The 24,400-nt window shown below is 44.2% G+C and overlaps 1 protein-coding gene across 1 annotated transcript in view; it reads left to right on the forward strand.

Annotated features, from left to right (window-relative positions):
- LOC138567897 (SCO-spondin-like) overlaps positions 1-24,400 on the forward strand; it is a 1,036,222-nt gene that overhangs the window by 634,898 nt on the left and 376,924 nt on the right. Inside the window, exons 69-72 of the mRNA XM_069646396.1 lie at positions 1,443-1,445; positions 3,285-3,455; positions 19,355-19,525; positions 21,236-21,315. Coding sequence (XP_069502497.1) covers positions 1,443-1,445; positions 3,285-3,455; positions 19,355-19,525; positions 21,236-21,315 — 425 coding nt within the window. The remainder of the gene's footprint in view (positions 1-1,442; positions 1,446-3,284; positions 3,456-19,354; positions 19,526-21,235; positions 21,316-24,400) is intronic.

The following is a 24,400-nucleotide window of genomic DNA, read 5'->3' on the forward strand; positions in this document are numbered from 1 at the left end:
CAGTGTAAAATGCTATGCCATATTATGAAAAGGCATCCTTGCTACCTGCGTTCACCAATGTCTTCCAGCCTGGCAAGCCCACACATGTTCATACCCATTAACACAATCAGTCACACACCCATACCTCTTCTATTCACGTGTGCACCTGAAACATTCTCACTGCATTCTCTTTCACATATTTACTATCACACATACACACCATACACACTGCCCTCATACGCAAACTTACACAGACATACCCTTCCCTTCACGCATACATACTGTGACACAGTCTGGGTCTTGACCCTGTTAGGGGACCACTCTCAACCTGGGAAGGGGGCCTACCAGGGCGAAAGCCAGAACCAGACCTGTCTCAGAGGCTGCAAGTGGGAGTAGGGGTGGGGCCCAGTCTCTGAAACCTCCTCAGGTGCCTTCAATTAAAATGCTGCTACCACCTTTTGTCACACAATTCCTCCCAATATATTTTCTAGCCAGAACATTCTCCTTTGTACGTCAGCAACTCAAGTACGAGAATTCTTGGAGATGATTAATGAGTGAAACAACTAGAGAGAGAGAGACACCAAGCACTATACGACCTGCACAGAGCTACAAGGGAACAACTCCCAACATACCAGAAAAGCAAATACACTGCAGTGCAAACTGAAATACCAAACCCAGAGCACACCAAAGAAACAACAGAGACTGCAGTCCTATCAGTGGAGGGAGAGGGGAAACATATTTTTTTAAAGCTTTGCCTCTGTGTAACCAGCCCTCTGGGGAAAGCATAGTCACAGATTGTCCCAAAGAGACAGGTGATCATTGGAACCAATGGAAAGGGTGATAGAACCAGGAAGAGAGAGTTATAGAAGGAGAGTGAATGAGGGACAGAGTATGGGTTGTATGGCTGAGGTTAGAAGGAGTGTAGGTGGAATGGAAGACTAGCGAGAGGAAGGACAGTGGAGTGATGGGCTGAGGAGTTGATGGCGGAGTTGGTGCTGGTGATTGGTTGTGAGAGAGAGAGAGGTACCATTTGTATGTTTGAAGCTGTGTGTGGGAATGTTTGTAGTGAGGAAAGAGGAGCAAAGAGAGAGAGAGTGTGAACATTGGAGGCACAGAAGGGCATAGATTGGGGAAGATGAACAGATGGAGTGAAAAGGGACGGGGAACAGAGGGTAAGGCAGAGGGAGTAGACATATCAGGGAGAGGAGAGAAAAGGAACCAGTGAGTGAACGGTGTAGGGTATTTGGTATTGGCATAAAAGAAAGTGTAATTTCTATTGAGAGAGCATAGGGAGTGTTAGGTTAGGGACCGATTGGAAATACCCCCCGGGAGGGAGCCAGATAGATACGGCACTGGCCTTTAGGCCCTCCCCTATAGCTAGCCTTTAGATAGTAGAGGTTACCGATCACCAGCTGCCGCGGGTAAGGGATGCCTGGGTTAAGGTGGACCGAATCCATGGGAAGCCCGTTAGTGCACCCTGCCCGCAACCTGACCAGAATAAATGCCATGATTCAACTAAAGTAAACCATTTGTGGAATAAAGACCCTTGAACTGTCCTTTGGGTTCTGGGGGTATGTGCCACCATCCGTGACAATACATACATGCATACATACATCCACATCAGATATCCCCACAGGAGGATGGGGTCATGGAAGAGTGGCAGTAACGGGGTCACAGGGTTCTCCCTCATGAAATCCAATGTGAGTGGCACAGGTTCTCGGGACATTGTTGTTAAAAAAGTAACTGGTTTTGAAATATGGTCAAATGAACCGAAACCACTGGCATGTGTCACAGTGTTGATTGCGGATTGTTTGCTGTTATGCAAGAGTACATGTGAGATAATGGACCGATGTTGCTGTGTTAGTAGGGATTATGTCATGGATGACTGTGGCTTATTTGTGTCATGTTACACGCCACCTGGGGGTTTCCTCGTCGTGGAAGCAATTGACTCCTTTTGTGTGATGGTGCAATCTGTGCCGTGTCAGGAATGATTGGGCATGATTGATCTTCATACAAAGTGATTAGGACCGTCCTTCACTGCAGATGTCACTCTTAGACTTCAGCCAAAGGGCAAGCACATCGGGGCCACAGGATGGACGCCATTGATTGGGGGACAGCCAGTAGCTGCAAGATGGCTCTGCGGGTTATCGCACATGCTTCACAAATCAGTGTGCAATGCACAGAATTATAGACGCTACCAACCATCAACTATAGGGTAGCTATCACCTGTGGGGAGATATGACACCGAGGGGTCCCGAGTGACATCTGAGAGAGAATGAAAGGGAAGCTCAAGTCGGCTATGATGTAGCTCACAACTCCAAGGTATAATGCACCCTGTAGTAGAAAGCTACCCCTCTGCAATGCTATGTTGTATATATTCCCCCTGCGCCCCTTTTCCAAATCCTGAACTCCTTCCCCAACTCCTGCGCTGTCCCTTATGGCCCAGCATTACAGGGGGTGCGTGTTGGGGCATGAGGGACCGCATGCAGCATAAAACATATGAAGGGTCTCATCACGAATTTAGCGGTCCAGGAGAAAATGGTGAAAAAGTGGGAGTAAATCTATTACAGCAAATTTGCTGGCGATGTTGCACACTGCCAGATTCCCAGTTTGGGGGTAAAGTGGAGGATATACCTCCTGCACTTGCTTGAGGGTTTTCCTCTAACTTATCCCTAAAACATGACTGGTTTAGCACAGGCAGATTTAACACAGGTGGTAAATCGGCAAATCCCCAATTAAATCCTATGGACACTAGGAATGGGGGTAAACACAGCCACTGTGCCACCGAAAATCAGGTGGATCTACTGTGATTGCGACTGCTGGAAATGGTAAAAACACCAAACTAGTAATGCGGCCTCACCTCCCCTCTCTCCTCACTTCACATCAGCCTAAAAAGAAGAAAAATACCTTGCAGGGACAGTGTTATATACCCCCTGTTTTGACGTCATAGCAGTTGATTATGGCTTTCCGAATCCTCCCCTATGCGGTCACAGCGGGACGATACAGCATTCAGAAAGGGAAGTTGCTGCTAATTTCTTCCTTTGGAAGCCACACAACATTCTGGCCACAGGTTTGAATCCTGGAATATTTAATCACTCAGGCACTCTTCCAAGGTTGACAGGTGACTCCTTGGCAGGGAAGCATTCCTGAAAGCAAGGCGAGACTGAGGTAGAGCCATGCAAGCCTGACATGTGATCCAGCTTATTATATCTGAATCAGCGACTTGTACTTCTACCCTTGGTCCAATAAGCACGTCAGAACCTGCACCATAGGCGAAAGTCATATTTTCTGTGTTCTTTCACTAGTGGATGGCGGCTGGTCAGAGTGGACTCCATGGAGCGAGTGCTCAGCCTCCTGCGAAACTGGTCTCCAGAACCGGTATCGCTTCTGCACGGACCCACTACCATCTGGGACTGGATCGCCATGCGAAGGGCCGGACCGAGAGGATAAGATCTGCAACATTCAGCCATGCTCGCGTGAGTTCCACTTCCTTTTCTGTCTTCTACCCTGTTGGAGTTTTGGGCCAGACAGTTGATCGCATGGTGATAGATTTATTGAAAAATTATGGCATTTTGAGTTTTTATTTTTCTTAAAAATAAATAATCCCACTGATATATGCAATATTATGGTACTGGTGGAAGTGCAAATTATAATTGAATGCTTATGTTTAAGAAATGTGCATGGACAGAGATTCTGCCAATTATCAGTTCAGGCTGAAGCAAAGCTTGCCCTCACCTTGGGTCAATGTATGTTGGGAAGTCTTTTTCTCTTGCATTCAGGTTAATGCACTGAACACAATGGCTATCTGAATAATTTTAGGATATCTACAAATATTCTAAAATCTGGATTCCGTATTCTGATTATTCATTCCCACTTGCAAATTTCTAAATAAAAAGTCCAATGGCTTGCGCAAGCATTTAGGAAACTAAATATAGGAGTCCTGATTCTGACTGGCCGCTGGCAAACGCTACAGTGGTAGCAGAGCACAAAGAGCGACGGCGAGGCCAGGAAAGGGCTGTTGTGCTTGATCATGGCACACTAGATCCATCGTCACGATCTGCCTTGATTTGTTTCTGTCCCCCTGAAGGTGGTGTACCGAGTCATGCTTCTAGACGGGGCGCCTTCATTGCTGCACACTCCCGCAGGTGTTTGGAGCTCATCCCTGACGCTCACTGGGAGGCTACCATTTATTGTTCTCTAACTGGCTGCCATCAACCCCCTTCCTCCCTATCTTGGCAAACAGAATTCCCAGTCCTTGTTAATCCTTTGACGTTATGTAGTGTCGCCCTGCTATCATTGGCACTTATATCATTTTGTGATGTAAATCGTTTTCAACCAGTCGGGTGAAGAAATGCTTGTGTTGATTCTTTTAGTGGTTAAAAGAAAGACGGGTGAAGGAATGCTTGTGTTGATTCTTTTAGTGGTTAAAAGAAAGACGGGTGAAGGAATGCTTGTGTTGATTCTTTTAGTGGTTAAAAGAAAGACGGGTGAAGGAATGCTTGTGTTGATTCTTTTAGTGGTTAAAAGAAAGACGGGTGAAGGAATGCTTGTGTTGATTCTTTTAGTGGTTAAAAGAAAGACGGGTGAAGGAATGCTGGTGTTGATTCTTTTAGTGGTTAAAAGAAAGACGGGTGAAGGAATGCTGGTGTTGATTCTTTTAGTGGTTAAAAGAAAGACGGGTGAAGGAATGCTTGTGTTGATTCTTTTAGTGGTTAAAAGAAAGACGGGTGAAGGAATGCTGGTGTTGATTCTTTTAGTGGTTAAAAGAAAGACGGGTGAAGGAATGCTTGTGTTGATTCTTTTAGTGGTTACAAGAAAGTCGGGTGAAGGAATGCTTGTGTTGATTCTTTTAGTGGTTAAAAGAAAGTCGGGTGAAGGAATGCTTGTGTTGATTCTTTTAGTGATTAAAAGAAAGTCGGGTGAAGGAATGCTTGTGTTGATTCTTTTAGTGATTAAAAGAAAGACGGGTGAAGGAATGCTTGTGTTGATTCTTTTAGTGGTTAAAAGAAAGACGGGTGAAGGAATGCTTGTGTTGATTCTTTTAGTGGTTAAAAGAAAGACGGGTGAAGGAATGCTTGTGTTGATTCTTTTAGTGGTTAAAAGAAAGACGGGTGAAGGAATGCTTGTGTTGATTCTTTTAGTGGTTAAAAGAAAGACGGGTGAAGGAATGCTTGTGTTGATTCTTTTAGTGGTTAAAAGAAAGACGGGTGAAGGAATGCTTGTGTTGATTCTTTTAGTGGTTACAAGAAAGTCGGGTGAAGGAATGCTTGTGTTGATTCTTTTAGTGGTTAAAAGAAAGACGGGTGAAGGAATGCTTGTGTTGATTCTTTTAGTGGTTACAAGAAAGACGGGTGAAGGAATGCTTGTGTTGATTCTTTTAGTGGTTACAAGAAAGTCGGGTGAAGGAATGCTTGTGTTGATTCTTTTAGTGGTTGTGGGCTTACTTATACTTTTCTCTTCCAGTACACCAGCAAGTTTTTGAGAGTTTCTTTTTTTAAAAGGGTAATCACAGGACACTATATACAATTCACTTAAAGTATAGATAGTTGAATGGGTTCAAACCTTTATGAGTGCCCTTTGACCACTATATTGCATACGGCGAGCTGCGTCACCAATTCCACAAAGTCTGCTTAGGTCAAAACACGTGTCAGATGACTTCTTGTGAAATTAAAAGACTCATAGCTGATATCTTGATCAATCTTGACTTACTCTTCCATCAATTGTGTATAACTTACCATTGGGAGGCAGAGTGCGACTCACCAGTACCAATCCAATCCTCTTGTTATACAATTTACTTCACCCAAAGCTGATGCATCTCTAAAAACACCTTCACCAATACAAAAATAGTCCTTTAAAATATGAAACATATTTAAAAGTCTTTAAAGCCTTGTACAGTGCCACACAGTGCACTGTACAAAAACTCAGTATAAAAATGCCTTTCTTCGGCGACAACATGGCCAGGGCTGTCGCAAAGTCTTTGCTGCTGCTCTTTTTTGGTCTTCTTCTGTCTTGAGTTCTCTTGTGATGGTTCGCTTGTTGTAGCAGACAGACCGCAGCAGACAAAAGCATTAGCAATGTGTGGGGGGGGGGGGCAAAAACTTTACATGTGCTGGGCTGTGTGTGCAAGGTGCAGGGTTACATAATCGTCTACCACATGGGCTTCTTGCGCCAGTAATGGCACGGGCACAAGTTACAGGCCCAAGAAAAGTGAGGGCCTTAATGTCGGGCCCTGGGGTCGTTACCGGCTGGTGAAGCCTGCGAGGTGGGGGATTATTGCTATTAGCACTGCAGGTTTACTTCCTGATGCAATTCTTTTGAAAGAATAAGTTGTGGCTAGCGCATGGCCTGTTATTTCAAATATATACTCACCCTACATGGCCGCATGGAAATGGTAAACTGGGCTCCATTCTGAGCCCCTCTTCTATTTCCTAGATGGCCCATATGCTTTTGAGGAGAGGCGGTGAGGAGTGATGCAGTGGTGCCACAACCGAGATGTAAGTGGCGGTGAGTGTGCAGCATGAAGGTGACATGCAGGCGAAAGTAACCTGATTTGCTGCCGCATCCACCCAGGGTGTTAATTGCCAGATCAATGTATACACACCTCAAGATTAATATCCAAAAACACCTGCACATTAAGAAAATAGAGTAGAATAGGGGATTTGAGCTAAGCAACACATGCTGAAGAACCACCCAATAACCATCCCTGGAACTTCACCTCCAGTTCAGAGACGCTGAGCAGTGCATTGTGGGTATGCACAGGAGCTTAAATGCATGTTTTTTGCACCTGAAACTTGTACTAAATTATACAACCAAAGGAAGAGAGCTCTCAAGAATGCAGACAACCACAAATACACATTTCTTCCTCATTAGGGATCATCGGTGTGGTATAATCTGATATTCTCGTGGTTAAAGCTTTAGGATATATTTAACAAAAACCATTGGCATTATGGTGGGTTTATAAAAGCATGAAAAAAGCCTTTCAACTAAAAAAAAGTGCCACTAATAGTAACATTGAACTGAAGAGAAAGTTTCATTTACTTGTCTGGTGGCTAGAATGTGGTGGGATTCGAGGAAGTTTCGAATTTGAAGGTAAGCCACTCTGTCAATAATTTTCAGGAGGAAGGGGGCAGTAGTTATAGGACAGTAGTCAGTGGGGATCGTTGGGTTTAAGGATTTTTTTGAGCAGCAGGGAGATCCAAGATTCCTTAAGGGTGGTGGGGGTGGAGCAGGACGCAGAGTAAGAGTTGGTGATGACAGCAATTAGAGGAAGCAGTGGTTCAGCGCAGTCTTTGGCATGGGATGCCGGGCAGGTGTCGCCTTTGCATCTGGATAAATGAAGACTCTTGATTATGGTGGCCGACTCAGCGACTGAGATCAGTTGGAATTGGAAGAGGGGGGTATTTGTAGGCATCTCGGGTTGAGGAGGCAGTGGCAAATCTGCTGTTGCGCAGGAGCGCTTATTGGTAATTCTGGCCTGGAACTGAGTAAATGTATCAGTCAAAGTGTCTTGGACACTGCCAAACCCGGTGTTTCCTTTTACCGCTAGGGCTGGAGGGGCAATGGGAGTTTCTAGCTCACAAAGGATTACAAATACTGTGCGTGCACTGGACGGGGCCATACCAATTCTATTGTTGTAGGTAGTGGTTTTAGTTGTGTGAATACTTTGCTTGTAATTTCTTGCAATGTCTACAAACAATGCTTTGTTTGTGGTGGTAGGGTCCTTCTGCCAAGTGGCTGTAGCTACCCTTTTTTGTGTGCATAAGGCACGGAGGTCGCTAGTGAACCATGTGTTGTGGTGTCTAGTGATTTTTACTTTTCAGATTTTGAGAGGGGCTAGGGCATCAACTGTGTTACCTAGGATTGTGCTGTAGCGGTCCACAAGAATGGTGATATCCCCTACGGTGGACAACAGATGCTTGAGCAAGGGGAGGATGTGAGCACTGGTAAGGTTCCCAGTGCTCCGTGCCAGAGTGGGGATGATAAGGGGTCCCGTGCCTGTGCCGGTTGTAGGCTGTTTACTTGGGATAGGGATGGAGTACGTAATGATATGGTCGTCTGACCATGGGCAGAGGACATTGGGCTGTGTTACACCTGAGATCCAGCAGCCAGTCAAGAATATATCCTTGGGCATCACAATGCGTTGGGTGCAGCCTTAGGCAGAGATTGATTTGGTCAGGGCTGAGGCTTCTGTGTTGGCCATGTTGTTAAAGTGGAAGTTGAAGTCCCCCGGGGTGATGAGACTTCCAAAGTCAGAATTGGGCCTGGAGGGCAGTAAATAAGGTAAAAGTTGATGGCTACATTGTAGGTGCAGTTAAGTTTCGCATAAATTGATTCACAGTTAGGGAGCTCGGTTGTGCTCACTTGGCAGAGTGAGAGACTGATGAATGCTTCTCCCCTACCTTTTCTATTTGTTCTATCGCTGCGTAGGATGGCGTAACCTGCAGGGAGAGCGATTGAAGTCTCAGGGCCAGCTGTTGGGATCAGCCACGTTTCTGTGATGGCTAGGATGTCAGGCTTGTTCATGGTGATGAGGATGCTGATGGCAGGAGCATGAGCCACTAAGGATCTAGCGTTCAGCAAGATACACCTATGAGGTTATGCCGGTGTGCTGTTGGATTTGGCAGTGCCAGTGTTATCTTGTGTGGTTGTGATTCAAATAGGTAACAAAAGATTACCCCTATTCTTCACTATCTCTACCATCAGGGTATGTATAAATAAATATCCTCATAAACAAAGAGATAGAAACACAAACATAAATGACAAAAATGTAGGTATCACACTGGGAATCAAAAAACATCTCTATTAATAATGTACCTTTACTAATATCTTTGAAAAAATAGATAAAGTACAACCGAAATATCTAAAAATAAATAATGTATTGTAAACAGCAAATGAACAAGACCCTAACCTAACACAATATTGGATCGTATAAAATACAATACACTGGTATTACTCAATTTTCATAAGAATCACAGTTTTTAGACAAATACGTAGACACAAATATAGCAGCAAATCAAAATATCATAAAATGTCATAAAACGAATGTGTCACAACCAACACAGGAAAAGGCTTGGGCTTGTTTAGGGTATGAGAGATGAAGTTAAAAAGGAAAAGTGCAAAGTGTCCATGCATAAAAGTTGTTTCTAAAACATATTCTTCAAGACCAAGCATCAGTATTCTGAACAAATGTAGGCACCATGGGATGAAAAATCAAGACAGATGAAGATAATTGTGCCAAATTCATGCATGTAAAAAAGGTACACAGGAAAAATATAGAAACCTCAATTCAATAAATGGAATGATCAACTCCTCTTACCCCCAACTAGGAGAAAGGAGAATATGAATTTCTCACCAGAAGTCTATTACATCAGATATCTTCAAAAACATTTGCGCCCCGATTCATGGAATTATTTGCTCGGGAAATCAGGACTTTGCGCGCCCAACCCGGCACAGGATTTTGCGGGGACTTCGCACAGGCTCGGCACATTTCTGCGAGCGACCGAGTGCCTTGCACGATACACCTTACAGAGCATGGGCATGGCCTGTGCAGGGACCAGAGCAGGGGGGTGGAGCATGCAAAATGAGGAAGAACAAGGCAAAATGTTGGCGTTACGAGGCTGTCCATCGCACGCCAACATTTCCGCACAACCAAGCGTATTCATGGATCTGTCTGTGCAACCTGTCATTGAGGAAATGGCCATACAATCCATTCGAAATATCCACCAACCGTGGGGAGGCATACAGACACATTTGCATATGGGAATCTCTGTGCAGAGGTAAAATCAGGTGTTGGGTTTTTGGCGTGCATGCACGCAGTCGGGATTCCGATCGTGCTTGAGGGTGCTCGTAAGCAGTGTAGTGGGGTGCCGGACGAGTTTACTGGGGTTCGCATGCATGGGTACCGGTAAATGACGAATCACAAATGAATGCTCTCTGAATTGCAGCAGCTCTCCCACATCACACACCCTGTATGCATATTGTGCAGCTACAGTGGATCTGCCCACGCAAAGGCGTTTGGTCAGGTAGACGCACCTGAGTGAATCGACCAACACGCAGAATTCGAGGGCTTTTATACCTTCCGTGTGCAGCTGATGCATAGAAGTTAGGAACATCTTTTGTGAATCCGTCCCATTGTCAGACGTCATTTGAGTACCATTAGGACTTATGCATATTCCCTAAAAAGTAACATCATTTAGCCATAAGAACTTCATAAACATCCTAATATGTGGCAATCACTGTAAGGCCTGTCCCGCCCATCCTGGGACCCCGGGGCAAAACATTTGTGATGCAAGTGTTCGGGACCCACACAGGAGAGGGCACTCAAAAGGTTATGCAACCAGAATGATTTGAGACATTAAAAGTGATTATACATAATAACAGCCTATCCAATCAGTCGACAATTAAATCCATTTGATTTCCATTGAGTCTTATCAAATGTTTACAAAACAGAAATACAACTTTTCAAAATATCATCCACATAAACTGTGTGCTTGTGTAGTGACAGCATACTGTGCAAGTTTACTCAGTCCAACGGAGCATCTACAATTGGCAAACATAACTTAAATTGGCATCTGATCTGTGTTCAACTTCCCATCGTGGAAGCCAGCAATGGTAATAATAGGCGGCACCATGAGCCCCAACATGTTTCAGTCACACCAATCATTCCATTGACTTTCCCAAGGGGCCCGGGGGAGGGGCAATGCTTCTTTTTCCATTCTATCATTTCTACACCAGATCGAAGACATGCGGGGAATTACACCCCACCCAGGCTTGAGGACCATGCAATTCACTCTTTCATGTTTTGTGGTATGACATGATTGGTTATTTATAACACGCTTAATACAGAGAGGTTTCTAAGCACGGACCCGGGGATCGAACCTGTGTTGCTCTGTGTCTTCTTGCTTCCAAGGCGAGCGCGTTGCCCTGAGCTATCCTCCCGAGTGAGTGATAAAAGGACCTACATTATAGAAAATACCTTGTAGGAGATTGGGTTGTTAGTCTCAAGTTAATTTTGAATGAAATCCATCCGATGACACATACACTCATCCAATAAGACGATTAAAAGCCGTGTAACACCAGCTGATGGTAAGGGTCACTTAATGATAGTACCTGCTGGTACCTAGTTTTCTGCCATCAAGACCCACAAATAGACATTTGTGTTATATCTTGAGCGCTACATGTTATTTACCTGCCCTTGCCTGTAAAGTACCCATGTCTTTGAGCAACCCTCATATAAGTAACGCAGAATTCAGAAAATTCTGCATATGCCTGTATAGAATAAATGGCTACTGAATACATCCATCTAAGCCTTCCAGGCTTGGACAACACCATTTATTTTGCAGAGTTTAAAATGGCGTCTGGCATGGCTACTGAATACATCCATCTATGCCTTCCAGGCTTGGACAACACCATTTATTTTGCAGAGTTTAAAATGGCGTCTGGCTTTATGTAGGAGACCAGGAACCAGAAGCCTACCTATTCCTTTGCTAGTTTCCTATAGATCGCTGATCTGTGTGCGTCTCTCTGACTTATCAACATTAGCAGATACCTAAAAGGAAGGGGGTCTGAAACAGCCTTATTTAAAAAACAAAATTTAAAAAAAGAAGCAAAAAACCCTCAACTTTTAACTTGCAAGGGGAGGCAGCAGAAGACGTGAGTAAATGCAATGAAATTGCTTCTTAGCGCCCAGATGCCTAAGGGTTAGGCGCACTATATAGATGGCGAAATAAATAAAAAAACAAATAGGTAAGGCATAGGGAGCCGAGGCAATGAGGGTGAAAAGCACATAAGTAGAGGGAGATGTATGATAAGTGTATGCTCTTCTGAAGATGAATAGTATGGAAAAGGGGGAGCAAAGGGATGAACAGCTGCTCATATATAACCACACTGGCGTCTCTTGCCATTATTACAATCAAAACATATGTTATTGTTTAACAGTGTTGCAAAGCTATGGCAATATGAAACACATCATATCATGTTTACATGTATTTCTGGGATTTCAGTTGCAGATGAAGTTGAGGAATAATAACTGGAACCATTCATTTGTCCCATAATTGTAGTGCAAATGTAAACCTTTTAGGTTTCTTGTATTTATATAGGCCCTATTCAAATCCTTTGGGATCTCGTAAAGCCGTATTTTCGGCAGTCCATGTGCACATTGTCGAGAGTCTCGGGAAATAGGCCACCCTGTTGAAATGCACATGTAATGAAAGGCTCTCTGCTATTGTGTTAATTACACCAGATCTATTTTAAGTTGGACTGATTAAAGCACAACCTTAGACACATTTCCCTTCTTTGTAGGTGCTCTTCCTGCATCCCCAAATGTGCACTTATATGCTAGCAACATACATTTTCCGTCATATTTTAGCCTTTTACATGCAGTTAATTTTCCAAGCTCATAGCAAAATGAAACAGCAGCCTAGCAGATTGCCTAGCACATATTGATTCCAAGTTGCCAGAAAAATCATTGCTGCGGTTATCTTCCTCCTAACATATTAACACATCACCTGAAATAGAGAACTCCCTGCTGTTAACCCCTTACACACTTTGAAACCAGACAGTGGACCTCGCTCCGAGTTTGGTGGTATTCCTGCAGTATTTCCACGTAAAATCCACCAAACTTGGTTACGGTTATTCCAACTCTGGTGTATTTATTGCCAGATTATGAGTGGTGGCATGGCAGAGCTAATCTTCCTTTTCAGAGTCCATGTGAACACATTGTGAGTTTGGTGGATTTACCGCAGGTGGGAAGTTCCCCCACATTAAATCTGCCACTTATTGGCATTGTGGTGGAGGATTTACCTCCAGCAGGTTGTTGGCGAAAGATCCTTCACCAAAAATGTACTGCGCTGCTGAACTCATAAGGAAGTTGAATGTTCTTCGTACTGGCTCTGACCCAGTACAGAAATACATTGCATATGCTCCTGCACTCTGAAGACCTATGTGCCAGGCCATTGAAGACCTATTTGTCTCAGGAGGATAGATCAGGGGCAACGTGCTTGCCTTGGAAGCAAGATGGCGTGGAGCAACCCAGGTTCGATCCCTGAGTCCGCGCTTAGAACCTCTGGGTATTAAGCGTGTTATAAATAACCCATTATAATTACAATATATATCAGCCCGTTGGTGTTGCTGGTGTTTCATCACATAGGTTTTATATGTTCTTGCAGTATTCACTTCTTGTATAAAACTGGTACAAGCCCATATAGATACCCAAAGAATGGAGCTGGCATTTACCTTGAAGAAATTAATAAGTTACCACTGGAGACACAGAATAGCTTCCAAAAACGTGATCGGCACAGGGAGCAGAATTTATAAGTTGGGTCCAGAGTACCAATACTTTCATGTTACAGAAAGCAGGATTGCCACGCAACAGGAAGTAAAAACACTGTGTGTATACCTGGATCAAACATTGAACATGCAAGCCCAGGTGAATAGTCTTGCCTCTGCTTTAGCCTATCACATCAGGTTACTGTCACAGATACAACCTTATCTTGCAAATAAAAGTTGTGAGACAGTAGTTAGGGCTATTATCAGCACAAAAATTGATTACTGTGGTAGTCTCTTTGTCAGTATTGGCAAAGGGGATTGCGCCAGACTACAGGTAATCTACAATAGCGCCGTAAGAGCACTAGAAGGACTGGGAACACATCCCGGAGGCTCATAAAATTGTGCATTGGCTACCCATCGAAGGCAGAATAGTTTATCGCCTTTGAACGATAATGCACAAGTGTCTGGCAGTGATCAGCCCAGTGTATTTGGGGGAACTCTGAGGAAAAAGATCTTATTGATAGTGTTGAGGTCCAATGACACCAATTTATTGGTAGTGCCAAGGTCTAAAGTGACCCTGGTCAGAGAGTTTGCAGCCGCTCCTAGGGCATGGAACGTAATCCTGCCCAATCTGAGAGAAATAAAATCACAATAACATTTTAAGAAGAATTTGAAGACCTATTTGTTTAGATAGTGCTTTCCTGGGTTTGCCTCAGCTGGCTAGTCTTCCTCAGATGTTTTTATTTTGCCTGACTACATGTTTCATCCTCTTTGTTAAAAGATGTCAAGCTGAAAAACCTGAATGCATGAGAACAGGTATTTGATGGGTCCGGCATCCTTGGCGGCCAATGGAAAGCTTCTAAGATTCAAGGAAGATGGGCTCTAACCCTGAAAGGGGAAGACACTGTCAAAGACAAATGCCAATCTGAACTCTTGAGGAGCGAGCAAACAGCAGCTGGAAGAACATATGGAGAAGACACACAGAGAAGAAATTACAGAAAGTCAGAAGGGTTTGAAAGCAATCAATGAAGGAGGCCTGTGACAAAATTCACAAAAAAATAGGTCATGGCTATTGCATTCCAATGGAACAGATGAACAAAAATATATTGATTAAAGAAAGTAATATTACTTAAGGAATAGTCAAATGAAGATCACTTAAAGTGAAATTACTTAAGGAATAGTCAAATGAAGATCACTTTTATGAAGATAGAAGAAAAAGACTAAAGCCGTCGAAAAGGACACTTACGTGCGTAGATGCCCAACAGCAAACCGACCACCTCGGATTCAGAATACATTTCAAGCCCTTCTCAAACATGGGTGCTCTGGGGTGAAATAGCCCTGAACGCCATAAGTAGAGGCTGGAGTCAGTATGAGGGCTCCCCAAAATGAAAGGCCTGTTGTGAATTAACCTGGAAATAAGGCCCTGCAATTTCAAAATGAAAAGGAGTGAAATTAGCTGGCAAATCTTGGAGATGCCTGAAAATGTTCATTGCCATTGTTCATGGAAAGACATGAGACTACCTTTGCAAAAAGTATCAAATGGCTGAAGTCCTGTTGTCTGAAACGGCAGCATCCAGCATGTACATAAAAATGACCAAAATGTGTGCAAGCCAGCACAGCAGAAAGGAGCTTTCACTGTGACAGAAATAATTCTATATGTAAAAATCTGTTTTCCCTTTCAATTAAAGATATGCTTCTTAAAAATATGTGCAACAGGTGCAACAAATTGACTGGAGTTCTGTTCATAAGGAGCTCATCACAGAAGAATCCGTTAAGTTACAAGAATCTACAAGGAAATGTGAAATTGCAACAGAATGAACGGTTTCACAGCTGGAACTTTGCCCAGTAAAATTGCAATTGTGCCTATAACATTAACATTTTAAGCATTCAAAGGTGCAGCTAAAGTCTTGACATATATATATATATATATATATATATATATATATATATATATATATATTGTGCCTTCTGTAGTCACTGTTTTGTAGATAACTACTGTGTGGGGGTTTTACATGTGAAAGCGTGCCATTTTAAGAATTGATTTGAATGTAAAATGCTTGCAGTGGGGGAAAAGCCAAAGTCTTGGTTTCCTTTCTGCTGTGGGTTCTTCAAGTGTGAAACTAAATTCCAAAGGCCCCGTGGTCAGGGGGACGAGTGGAGGAATTCTCCTGCTCCTCAAGTTTTATGACTAAAACCACTTAGGCCATAATAAAATCTGGCCATCAGCCTTTGAAGCCTTGGACTAATCTAAACAACAGCCTCCCTCTTGACATCAGAGCTAAAACCAGATCTCTTCAATGGGTGGGGGAAAAGTTAAGGAGGAGTTTCACACCCATTGCACAGAATGAGAGATATGTTGTTTAGGGGATAACTTATAATATTAATCACGCACGATTCATGTTCGGATTTCTGAAAATCTGTCAGTGAGCTGCTTCTGGTGTGCCCAAAACGATTTTGTGATACCAACATACCAGACGTTAGGAGGAAAAATATGATTGTGGACTCTGTATAAGTATGAGAACCATAAAAGTTTGAGGAAATGTGTAAACTACTATTCATATTGCGCCCACCAATTGCCATAATTTGTATTAATATACTTTTGGCATAAACAGAAAATACTGTAGCCTTGCACCAATAAGTCACACGGACATCAAACGAGATTTATGCGATTCCCTGAAAAATATAGTATTGAAATTTGCTGGCATATGTGTCATAATATGATGAGAAAGGGCATTTGTCATGCAGTGAGATTTCCATGTGCAAAAACCAGACCCAGACCCTTGTCCCAGTCAGATGATGGATGAGGTATCCTCCATTGGCTTCGCAAAACACGCCCACATTCCTTGGACCTATTGGCCCACAGAGGGGAGGGAACCCTTGGCCGCTGCCCTATCAATGTTGCGAGAAAGATGACACATATGTGATGTCATTTGCCTTATAAATAGGTTACTCCACCTCAAATCAGGACTCTCCTTAAATCTGTGTTGTGCGGCTGACCAAATCTGGAACCATCCTTGCAGAGAAGGGCCTGAATCTTGGAGTGAAGCCAGGAGATGGAGTAGCTGATTTTGTTGGACAGAGAGAGGCCTTGACTGACCCCTTGATTGTCCCAGCAGTGAGGCCCTGGTGCCCCTTGATGGCCATCAACCCCTTCCCTTATAAGTATAGACATCCCCAGCAATAGATTAAATAAGCCTTATATCCATTAGGATTGCCATAGAGATTCCTCCATGGAAAATCCACCTATCTTCTTTGTTTGTGTAATTTAGTCATTTTCCCATTGAAAGCTATTTCACTTGTCCTTGCATTGTGGTAATTGTTCCCAGTGGAAATCCTTTGTGTTTGGGTAATTGAGTCATTTTCCAATTGAAAAATATGCATTGTAGTAATTGTTTCCATTGAAAATCCGTTGTTGGCCCATGCATTTCTGTCATTTCCCATTGAAGAATCTCCAGTTGCTTGTGTCGATCCCTAATATATTTTGTTTCAGTAAATCAGTTAATTCCCACATTATTTCACGGGATTGAGAGAGTTAGAATTCGAAACTAACTCTCTCTTCCCAGTGTCTTGTGAGTCATTAAAAGTTTTAAAGTCTTTCCCCAAAGAATCAAATTCATTGCGAGCTAAAAACAAAGTTGTCCATGCATTTAAAAGGTGTTTTACTAAACAAAGTTCTACTTGCATCTGTCATTTTAAACCCAAAACCGTTTCCCCTAGTGTGAGAAATCCATTTGCCCCAAGCCTAGCTGTTATGTGCGTCTGTCACTTTAACTGAAAACCGACTTTCCTATGTGAGTTCCCCATTGCTTAAAGCACTTCTGTCATTTGCAGCCTTAGTAAAAACGAGTGTCATTTGCATTTTCGTTTTCATGGAAATTTGGCTTTACCTGTCTAAAACTGTTTTTTCGAGTCTCTCCCTCTTCCCCAACTATATTATGATAACGGATTTACAATTGCATTCTCTTTTCATTTTTTTTCATGTTTTGCATGTATGAAAATCAAGTTTCCTATTGTGTGCTAGCTAGTCTGTTCTCAAGCCCTATTTGTCTCATAAAAGCAAGCAGCACGAAGTCCCCTTGTGTGTTGTCCCATAGCAGTGTCCTAATAAAGTAAAAACCCATTTTACCTGGTGTAGAAAAACTAATTGTCCCATTCCTTGCTGCTTCCTATCGTTTCTGAAAATCCCATTCAAAATCTGATTTTAACCTGGAGTTCCCAGTCCTTTCCATTGCCTTCTCTTCAAGATAACAAGCCTAGTGGAGGTCTATGTGGGTGAGGGTTGCTGGGACTAAGGAAGCTTTTGGGTGCGCATGCACATTCCTGTGGGTTACATTTCAATTTCATGGTGTTTTAAACAGTTGATAGCAGTGGTGAAATCAGTAAAGTAAATCTGTGTGCCATACATGTTTCAGTTTCCGTAGTGTGCTACTTGACTAAAAGTTCTCTGAAGTCAGTGTTCACAAATTAATAAAATATTCATTGATAACGCACCAGCCTGGTTCCTGGTCTACTGATAATGGGGTGCTTGTGGAGGTTGGGTGCGAGACGGGCTGGAGGCCTCCTTAAAAGAATCTGATTATAAAAATAAAAAGCGGTTTTATTGTGCGTCTCATTCATTTGCAAGGGAAAGAGATCCCTGACTTGCTTGTGCTGCATAATATAGTGTGACAGTGCCTTCTCTTAAATTTAGCCATAAAGTGATCACAATAAGTACAAATTGCTGTATATGCCAGTGCAGATGCAGGGAGAATGCCTACAGACATGGCAAAAAGGTGATTTCTATTCTTTAAAGCACAGCTATTTAAATAAATACATTAAACATTTGCATATTTGCATTTCTTCTTCTAAATGTCCAGGTGTAAGGATTTATTTATTTGCCAATCTCAGCACCTGTCCTCAGCCACTGTGTAGATGTGCCTCTCTTTAGTCACATCCTGGACAATGTTGGCACCAACAACATCAGTCTACAATAACAGGTGCCCATAGTCCTCCTGTCTCTGCCCCTTAAGACATGGTTCCGCTTTTGGCATTAGCTTTGTCTTTTTCCTGGATGCTTTACAAGTGTCCATTCTGCTTTCGGCAGACGGTGACCCCATGTTCCACTTTCTCTTGGTGTTCTGCCTTCTGTGGCACTTACTCTGGAGTCCTTCTGCGTAAATAGGTGGCTCTTCACTCACCGCGGCCTCCACTGTGCAGTTATCCTCTGCAGGTCAGTGATGCCTTCGCTCTATGCACAGTCCTCAATGGCCCTCCTCTTCTTCCTATTGGTGGTCAGACAAGGGAGCAACTGCCGTGCCCTCCTACCTTTGAAGTTGATCTGTTAGGGTGGATTTTCAGGGCACACGCCCTAAAATGTTGCCATTTTGTGAAGCTATTTTCTTTATAAGTCTGTCCTGGAGGCTGTTTTTCCTTTTCAAGTCTGTAAACTACAGAGGATAACTGGTGTCTATTATGGAAGGCCATATTTCGATGCAAACCTCTTGCCCAATAAATGCCTGTCTAGCTGTATCAATAATTCTATTCATTGCTTCCTGCACCGTTAGGCCTTCCTGCCATTTATAACAGCAGTCACATACATTGTCACAAGGTACATGTGAGAGGGGATTCAGGGGACTACGAGGTCCTGTGGTGAGAAATTAGTGTGGGCAAACAAAATGCTTATTTGCTGTTTTTGGGCAAAGAATCTTAATTCTTCTTGAGACAGGGTTAGCCCTAGGTTAGGTTGGACATGCATTAGGGTGAGGACAGGAGTTTCCTATTTCGTTAAAGCATGTTTTGTGCTCAGCTGACTACCTATCCAGGCCTGGCTTGTTGACAGATGAATTTATGTCTTGGTAATCCACTGTAAAATTGATGTTCTAAAGTAGGTTGTTCAAAAATTAGGTAGGATAGCCGAGAGGATGGCTCGGGGCAACACGTTTGCCTTGGAAGCAAGACAACGCAGATCAACACAGGTTCGAATCTTGGACCCATGCTTACAGACTGGTCTCCGGTATTTAGTTTGCAATAAAAAAATGAATGAATTAATTAATTAATTAGGTATTTAAAAATTAATACTAGCTATCGGTTTGTTGTTATTGTTGTAAGAGTCATCTTATGCCTACTGCAGGAAATGGAAACTGGAGTGAATGGAGCCCGTGGACGAACTGCACTAAGAGCTGTGGGGAGGGGATGCGGACCCGGGTGCGGAGCTGCAACAACCCTCCCCCTCTTGGGGATGGCGATTACTGTGAAGGAGCAGGCGTGGAAATGGAGGCCTGTCACCTGAGGGAGTGTCCAGGTGAGGAGAGCTGGCTGGAGCCAGGAGACTGTCAGTACACTGTGTAGCATTTTATGATAGGAGGAATCTCCCACTCCTTAGTGGCTGCAGGTTCCAACACTATGATCAGATGCCACCATAAAGTGCTGTGCTGGGCGATGCAAACATCACTTTGTGCAGCGCTTGCATACCCTGTGTGTGGTGATCTATGATTGGAAAAATGTATTAATATTATTGATAGTCATAGTAAACAGTAGCAGCAGCAGTAGTAGGAATTGCAGTAACAGTAGCAGCAGCAATAGTGGCAGGTAGGTACAGCATGAAGTAATTTACATTATTGATAGTCATAGTAAACAGTAGCAGTAGCAGTAGTAGGAATTGCAGTAATAGTAGCAGTAGCATTAGTAGCAGAATCACGTGTAGTTGTAGCAGTAACAGGAGCAGCAGCAATAGTGGCAGGTAGGTACAGCATGAAGTAATTTACATGAAAGCCAAATCAGTCTGGTTGAACATGTGATTACGGGACACTAGGGGTCATTACAGGTTTGGTGGAATCCCGCCGGTAACCAGACTTACCATTACTGGCAGATTACGAGTGCCAGCAAGGTAAGTAATTCCCTATTCTGTGGAGTCCTGTTGGACCCCATGGAGGGGATTGCCAGAATTACCGACACTGGAATTACTGGTGCCGGTAATTGCAGAATTATTTTGCCATCGGGGCAAGATTTACCTCCAGCTCTTGGTTGGAGGTAAATTACTGCCCCCACCGGCAAACTTGTGTTTTGCCGGTGCAGTAAAAGTGCTGGTGCCGGTATTGCCTCCCCTTTTACTGCACCGGCAGACCTGTAACGAGGCCCAGTCCTGTTTCTTTTCATTCTCATCTTCTATGTTTTCCCATGGGCATGTGCTAGAGCTAAAGAATCCCCCAGAATAAGGACACTAACACTTGCAGTACTCGCGATAATTCAAGAAAATAATAAACCGTCAAGAAGAGTAGACAGTTAGATACTCAGAGATATTGCCCTGTAAAACTATTTAATACATCATAACAATTTACAATAGCCAGAAGCGTGCCAGTGGTAAGACGGGGTGGTTGCATGCAGTTCACTCCTCACTATTCTGAATGCTCATGGGTTGGGGGGATTCCGTGACCTTGCCCAGCTTAGCTAAGTCACACCCTGTCACTAGAAGGCGCATTCTGAGCCCGTGCAAGCAGAGTGCTCTATTCCAAATCTGCAATTTAGTATCATGAATGCGGGCACTCCACGCACGTGCCCTGGCCTCCATGTTGGGAAGTATCGACACTATCAGGCCATGGATTCCCCGGAATTTGTTCGGATTGGTCTCTTTTGCAGCACTGACAAAAACAGGCGTAATCCGCGAAAATGAATACCGGATCTGGCGAGGGAGGAGTTACAGTGCCCCCCCCTCCTCGCCCCACATTTCAGATCTGTGCTGTGCACATGCTCTGTGCGGTGCATACAGTACACATCCCACAGGGTGTATTGCATGTGTGTGTGGAAAAAAGCTCAGTATACCTGCCTGAATGAGTGGGGCAAGACACGAATTATCAAAAAGATAATGAGGGGCTTGATTGATAAGACGCCACATACTACAGAATGTTCTAGCAGGTTGAAACCAAGCATTTAAGTTAAAAATTCACACGCAGAACTCATGCGTTCCAACCTGTCCACTCTCTGCTTCAACACCAGCTTTGCTCTTTTTTTTCAGCGTCAAACTGCTCAACCATCCCAGGGTCTGTGTACAGCAACTGCGGACCAGCCTGCCCCAGAACATGCGACGATATTTCAGTAAGAAAATATCCAACGTCTGTTTTTCCAGCCCATCTCTTTCTGTCCCATTTCCTCTCTAGCCCCCTTTCTCTTTCCATTTCTCTCACTGCATCTCCTCTCTCTTCCATTGGATGAATTCTGCATTCGTTCCTCCTTTGTGTGCTCGACTCCTTTAATCTGTGTTTCCCTCACTTAAAGGGAGCACTGCACTCTCAGTGAGCATATGACCCAGGACACACATCTCTCACAACCGGCAACAGCAGTCTTCATACTCAGGCCAATTAACAAGGGGGGTCCTGGGAGTCCCTCTGCCAGACATTAGTCCTTGTTACTAGAGACTTACCCAGAGTCTTTAGCTCACTATCTTCCACAGAGAAGAAATATCCAAAACATATCAGTCTTTGTCCTGCCCTGGGGCAGTCCAGCACCGAAATGCTAGGCAATTCTCCTCTGAACTAGAGTACCAACAGCAACCCCAGACACGTGTTTCGGTCTGGTTGGACCTCATCAGTAGGGAGGAGCTGTGCCTCTCTAAGAATAGTGAGCAAGGGGTCCACGTCTGGATTCCCCTAGTAACTTAGGGTGAGACCCAAAGTTACTTGCATATGCAAATTAACAAGGGGAGTCCTGGGAGTCCCTCTGCCAGACATGAGTCCTGGTTGCGAGAGACTTACCCAGAGTCTTTAGCTCACTATCTTTCACAGAGAAGAAATATCCTAAACATATCAGTCTTTGTCCTGCCCTGGGGCAGTCCAGCACCGAAATGCTAGGCAATTTCTCCTCTGAACAAGAGTACCAACAGCATCCCCAGACACGTGTTTCGGTCTGGTTGGACCTCATCAGTAGGGAGGAGCTGCGCCTCTCTAAGAATAGTGAGCACGGGGTGCACGTCTGGATTCCCCTAGTAATTTAGGGTGAGACCCAAAGCTACTTAATTTATGCAAATTAACAAGGGGGGGTCCTCGCTGATGATGCCCAACAGGGCCGAAACATGTTTGGGGATGATTGTGGTCTCGTGCAGAAAGGATGTGACCTAGCAGTTCGGGCTATACTGCCCCTTTTGGGGTGGGACCAAGTCTGATTCGCATATGGTGTTTCCCCTTCTGTAATGGCTTGGCAGGTGAAGAACGCTGGTCTGAAGGGTTGCCCAGAGCAATGCCAGAGGTTAAGATTAATTCTAAACCTTCCAGCCATCACCTCTTTGTTTTTGCTTCATACTCATGCCGGCATGTCTGAATCCACTTGTGGCAATTATATAGGAAACAAAAAGGGCCACAGGAACAGTGCCTGAGAGCAGTTGCTCTGTCTTGGGATAGGTTGATGGGATGAGAAACAGGGGCACCGATCCAACCAGTGCTCGAAGTGGGCGGAAACGGTTAGGAGGGGTACTCCTCTACTCCTTAAAAATGTTTAGGTTTTAGTGTTCCTATACTTTTATTTTAAAAAGATTCCGGAATGGTTTAGTTTTAAAATAAAAGTGTAGGAAGGTGTGTTTGTTTGGGGGTTTGGGTTGCCTGTGGGAGGGAGCATGGTGATAGGGTTTTATGGGGGCGGGGGCAGGCCAGCAGGAAACACAGTTCCACTACTTCTTTTTGTAAACTTCGACTACTGGATCCAACCAGTTATAAGCTCAGCGGGAGGTGCATAACGCGGTCCCTGGGAGAAGGGGAGAAAGACATATTGATTGAATAAGCAACTAACCAACAGAAATCTTGACTTATTTAACAAGAAACGTTGGGGCTCAGAGGGCACAGCAATAGCGAGTGAAGCAGTTGTCAATCAGTCTTTCTGGTCCAATTTTTCTTTTCAGAAGGACTGAATCCCACAGAGTTGTACAATAGAGGAAGTGATGTTCATTAAAGGGCAGAAAAAACACACTTTTCCCAAGGAGTCAAGGAATCCAGTTTATCCCACCAAACGCAAAGAATAATAAGTAACAACTAAGTACACATTGTATTTTTTAAAAGCAGGTGTGACGGGGTAAGGCTTGGAGAGAAACGTTTTTTCGAGCAGAACAGAAATATCTGGGCGCTTAAGGATGTCGACCAACTTTGAAGGAGACCCGATAGCTTTGCTTTTTTGTGCATTTAAAAAGGAGTAGAAAGCAGGTTTTGCAATTGCTGTGTTTTATTGTGAAAAGGATCATGAAGTGTACTTTACTGGTTGAGAAATCAGCACTGAGACATAGGGTGTCCGTCTGGTGAGCGCAATGATTACATGAAGTCTCTGTGCAGCATTTAGAATTTGAGGGGCGCCATCTTCACCCATTCTGAGCATCCCAGCGCAAGCAGGCGCAAGGAGGCGCAAGCGGGAGAAAGCAAGCGCACGCGCACACCTGCGATTCAAGGAAGGCGCTGTGCTACTTTTCCACTGGTTGTGCGCCAAATCTGTGCATGGTGCACGCTGGCGCACACGTCTCCAAACAGTGTGCGCTAAGCGCACAGCGAAAGCGCACATAGCGCAGCGCACACAACAAAAGTGGGCGGAACAGTGTTCGTAACACGCGGAATGGGGAATAACGCGTGAAAAAGAAGGCGTAACTGGGGAAGTACTGCAGGGAACTACACAGAACGCCCACACGCACGCGAACAACCCGTATTCATGGATTTGTTTACGGGAAACCTGCGCACGGCAAAAGACGCGCAAAGGCGTCAATGCGTCCGCCACACAAAGGCAGGTGGAAGCGTCCCCGCGCACAGCATAACAGTGCGCGCAAACAACAAACACGTACATACAGCTACGATGAATGCCCCATTTGTCGCAGCACTGATCCTGGGACACCGCAGGAGGAGGAGAATAGCCAGGGCACGCATCTTTTCACCACGGACAAGCCTTTTTGGGATGCCTGATGACCAGGTCTATGGCAGGTATAGGTTTCCACCCCATATCATCCTAGACCTGGTCAGGGAGTGGGAAGATGACCTAACATCCCCCACCCTCTGCTCCCAAGCATTGAGCCCCTTGGAGAAGGTCCTCAATGTCCTGCATTTTTTGGCCACTGGGTCTTTTCAGCAGACTACTGCCATAGTGGGGGGGGGGGGTCTCACAGGCCATGCAGTCACGTTGCCTACACCAGGTATTGGAAATCATGACAGCGCGCCCC

The sequence above is a fragment of the Ambystoma mexicanum genome, chromosome 2p (assembly GCF_040938575.1).
Source record: "Ambystoma mexicanum isolate Mex_15411 chromosome 2p, UKY_AmexF1_1, whole genome shotgun sequence".
In the NCBI taxonomy this organism is placed as follows: Eukaryota; Metazoa; Chordata; class Amphibia; order Caudata; family Ambystomatidae; genus Ambystoma; species Ambystoma mexicanum.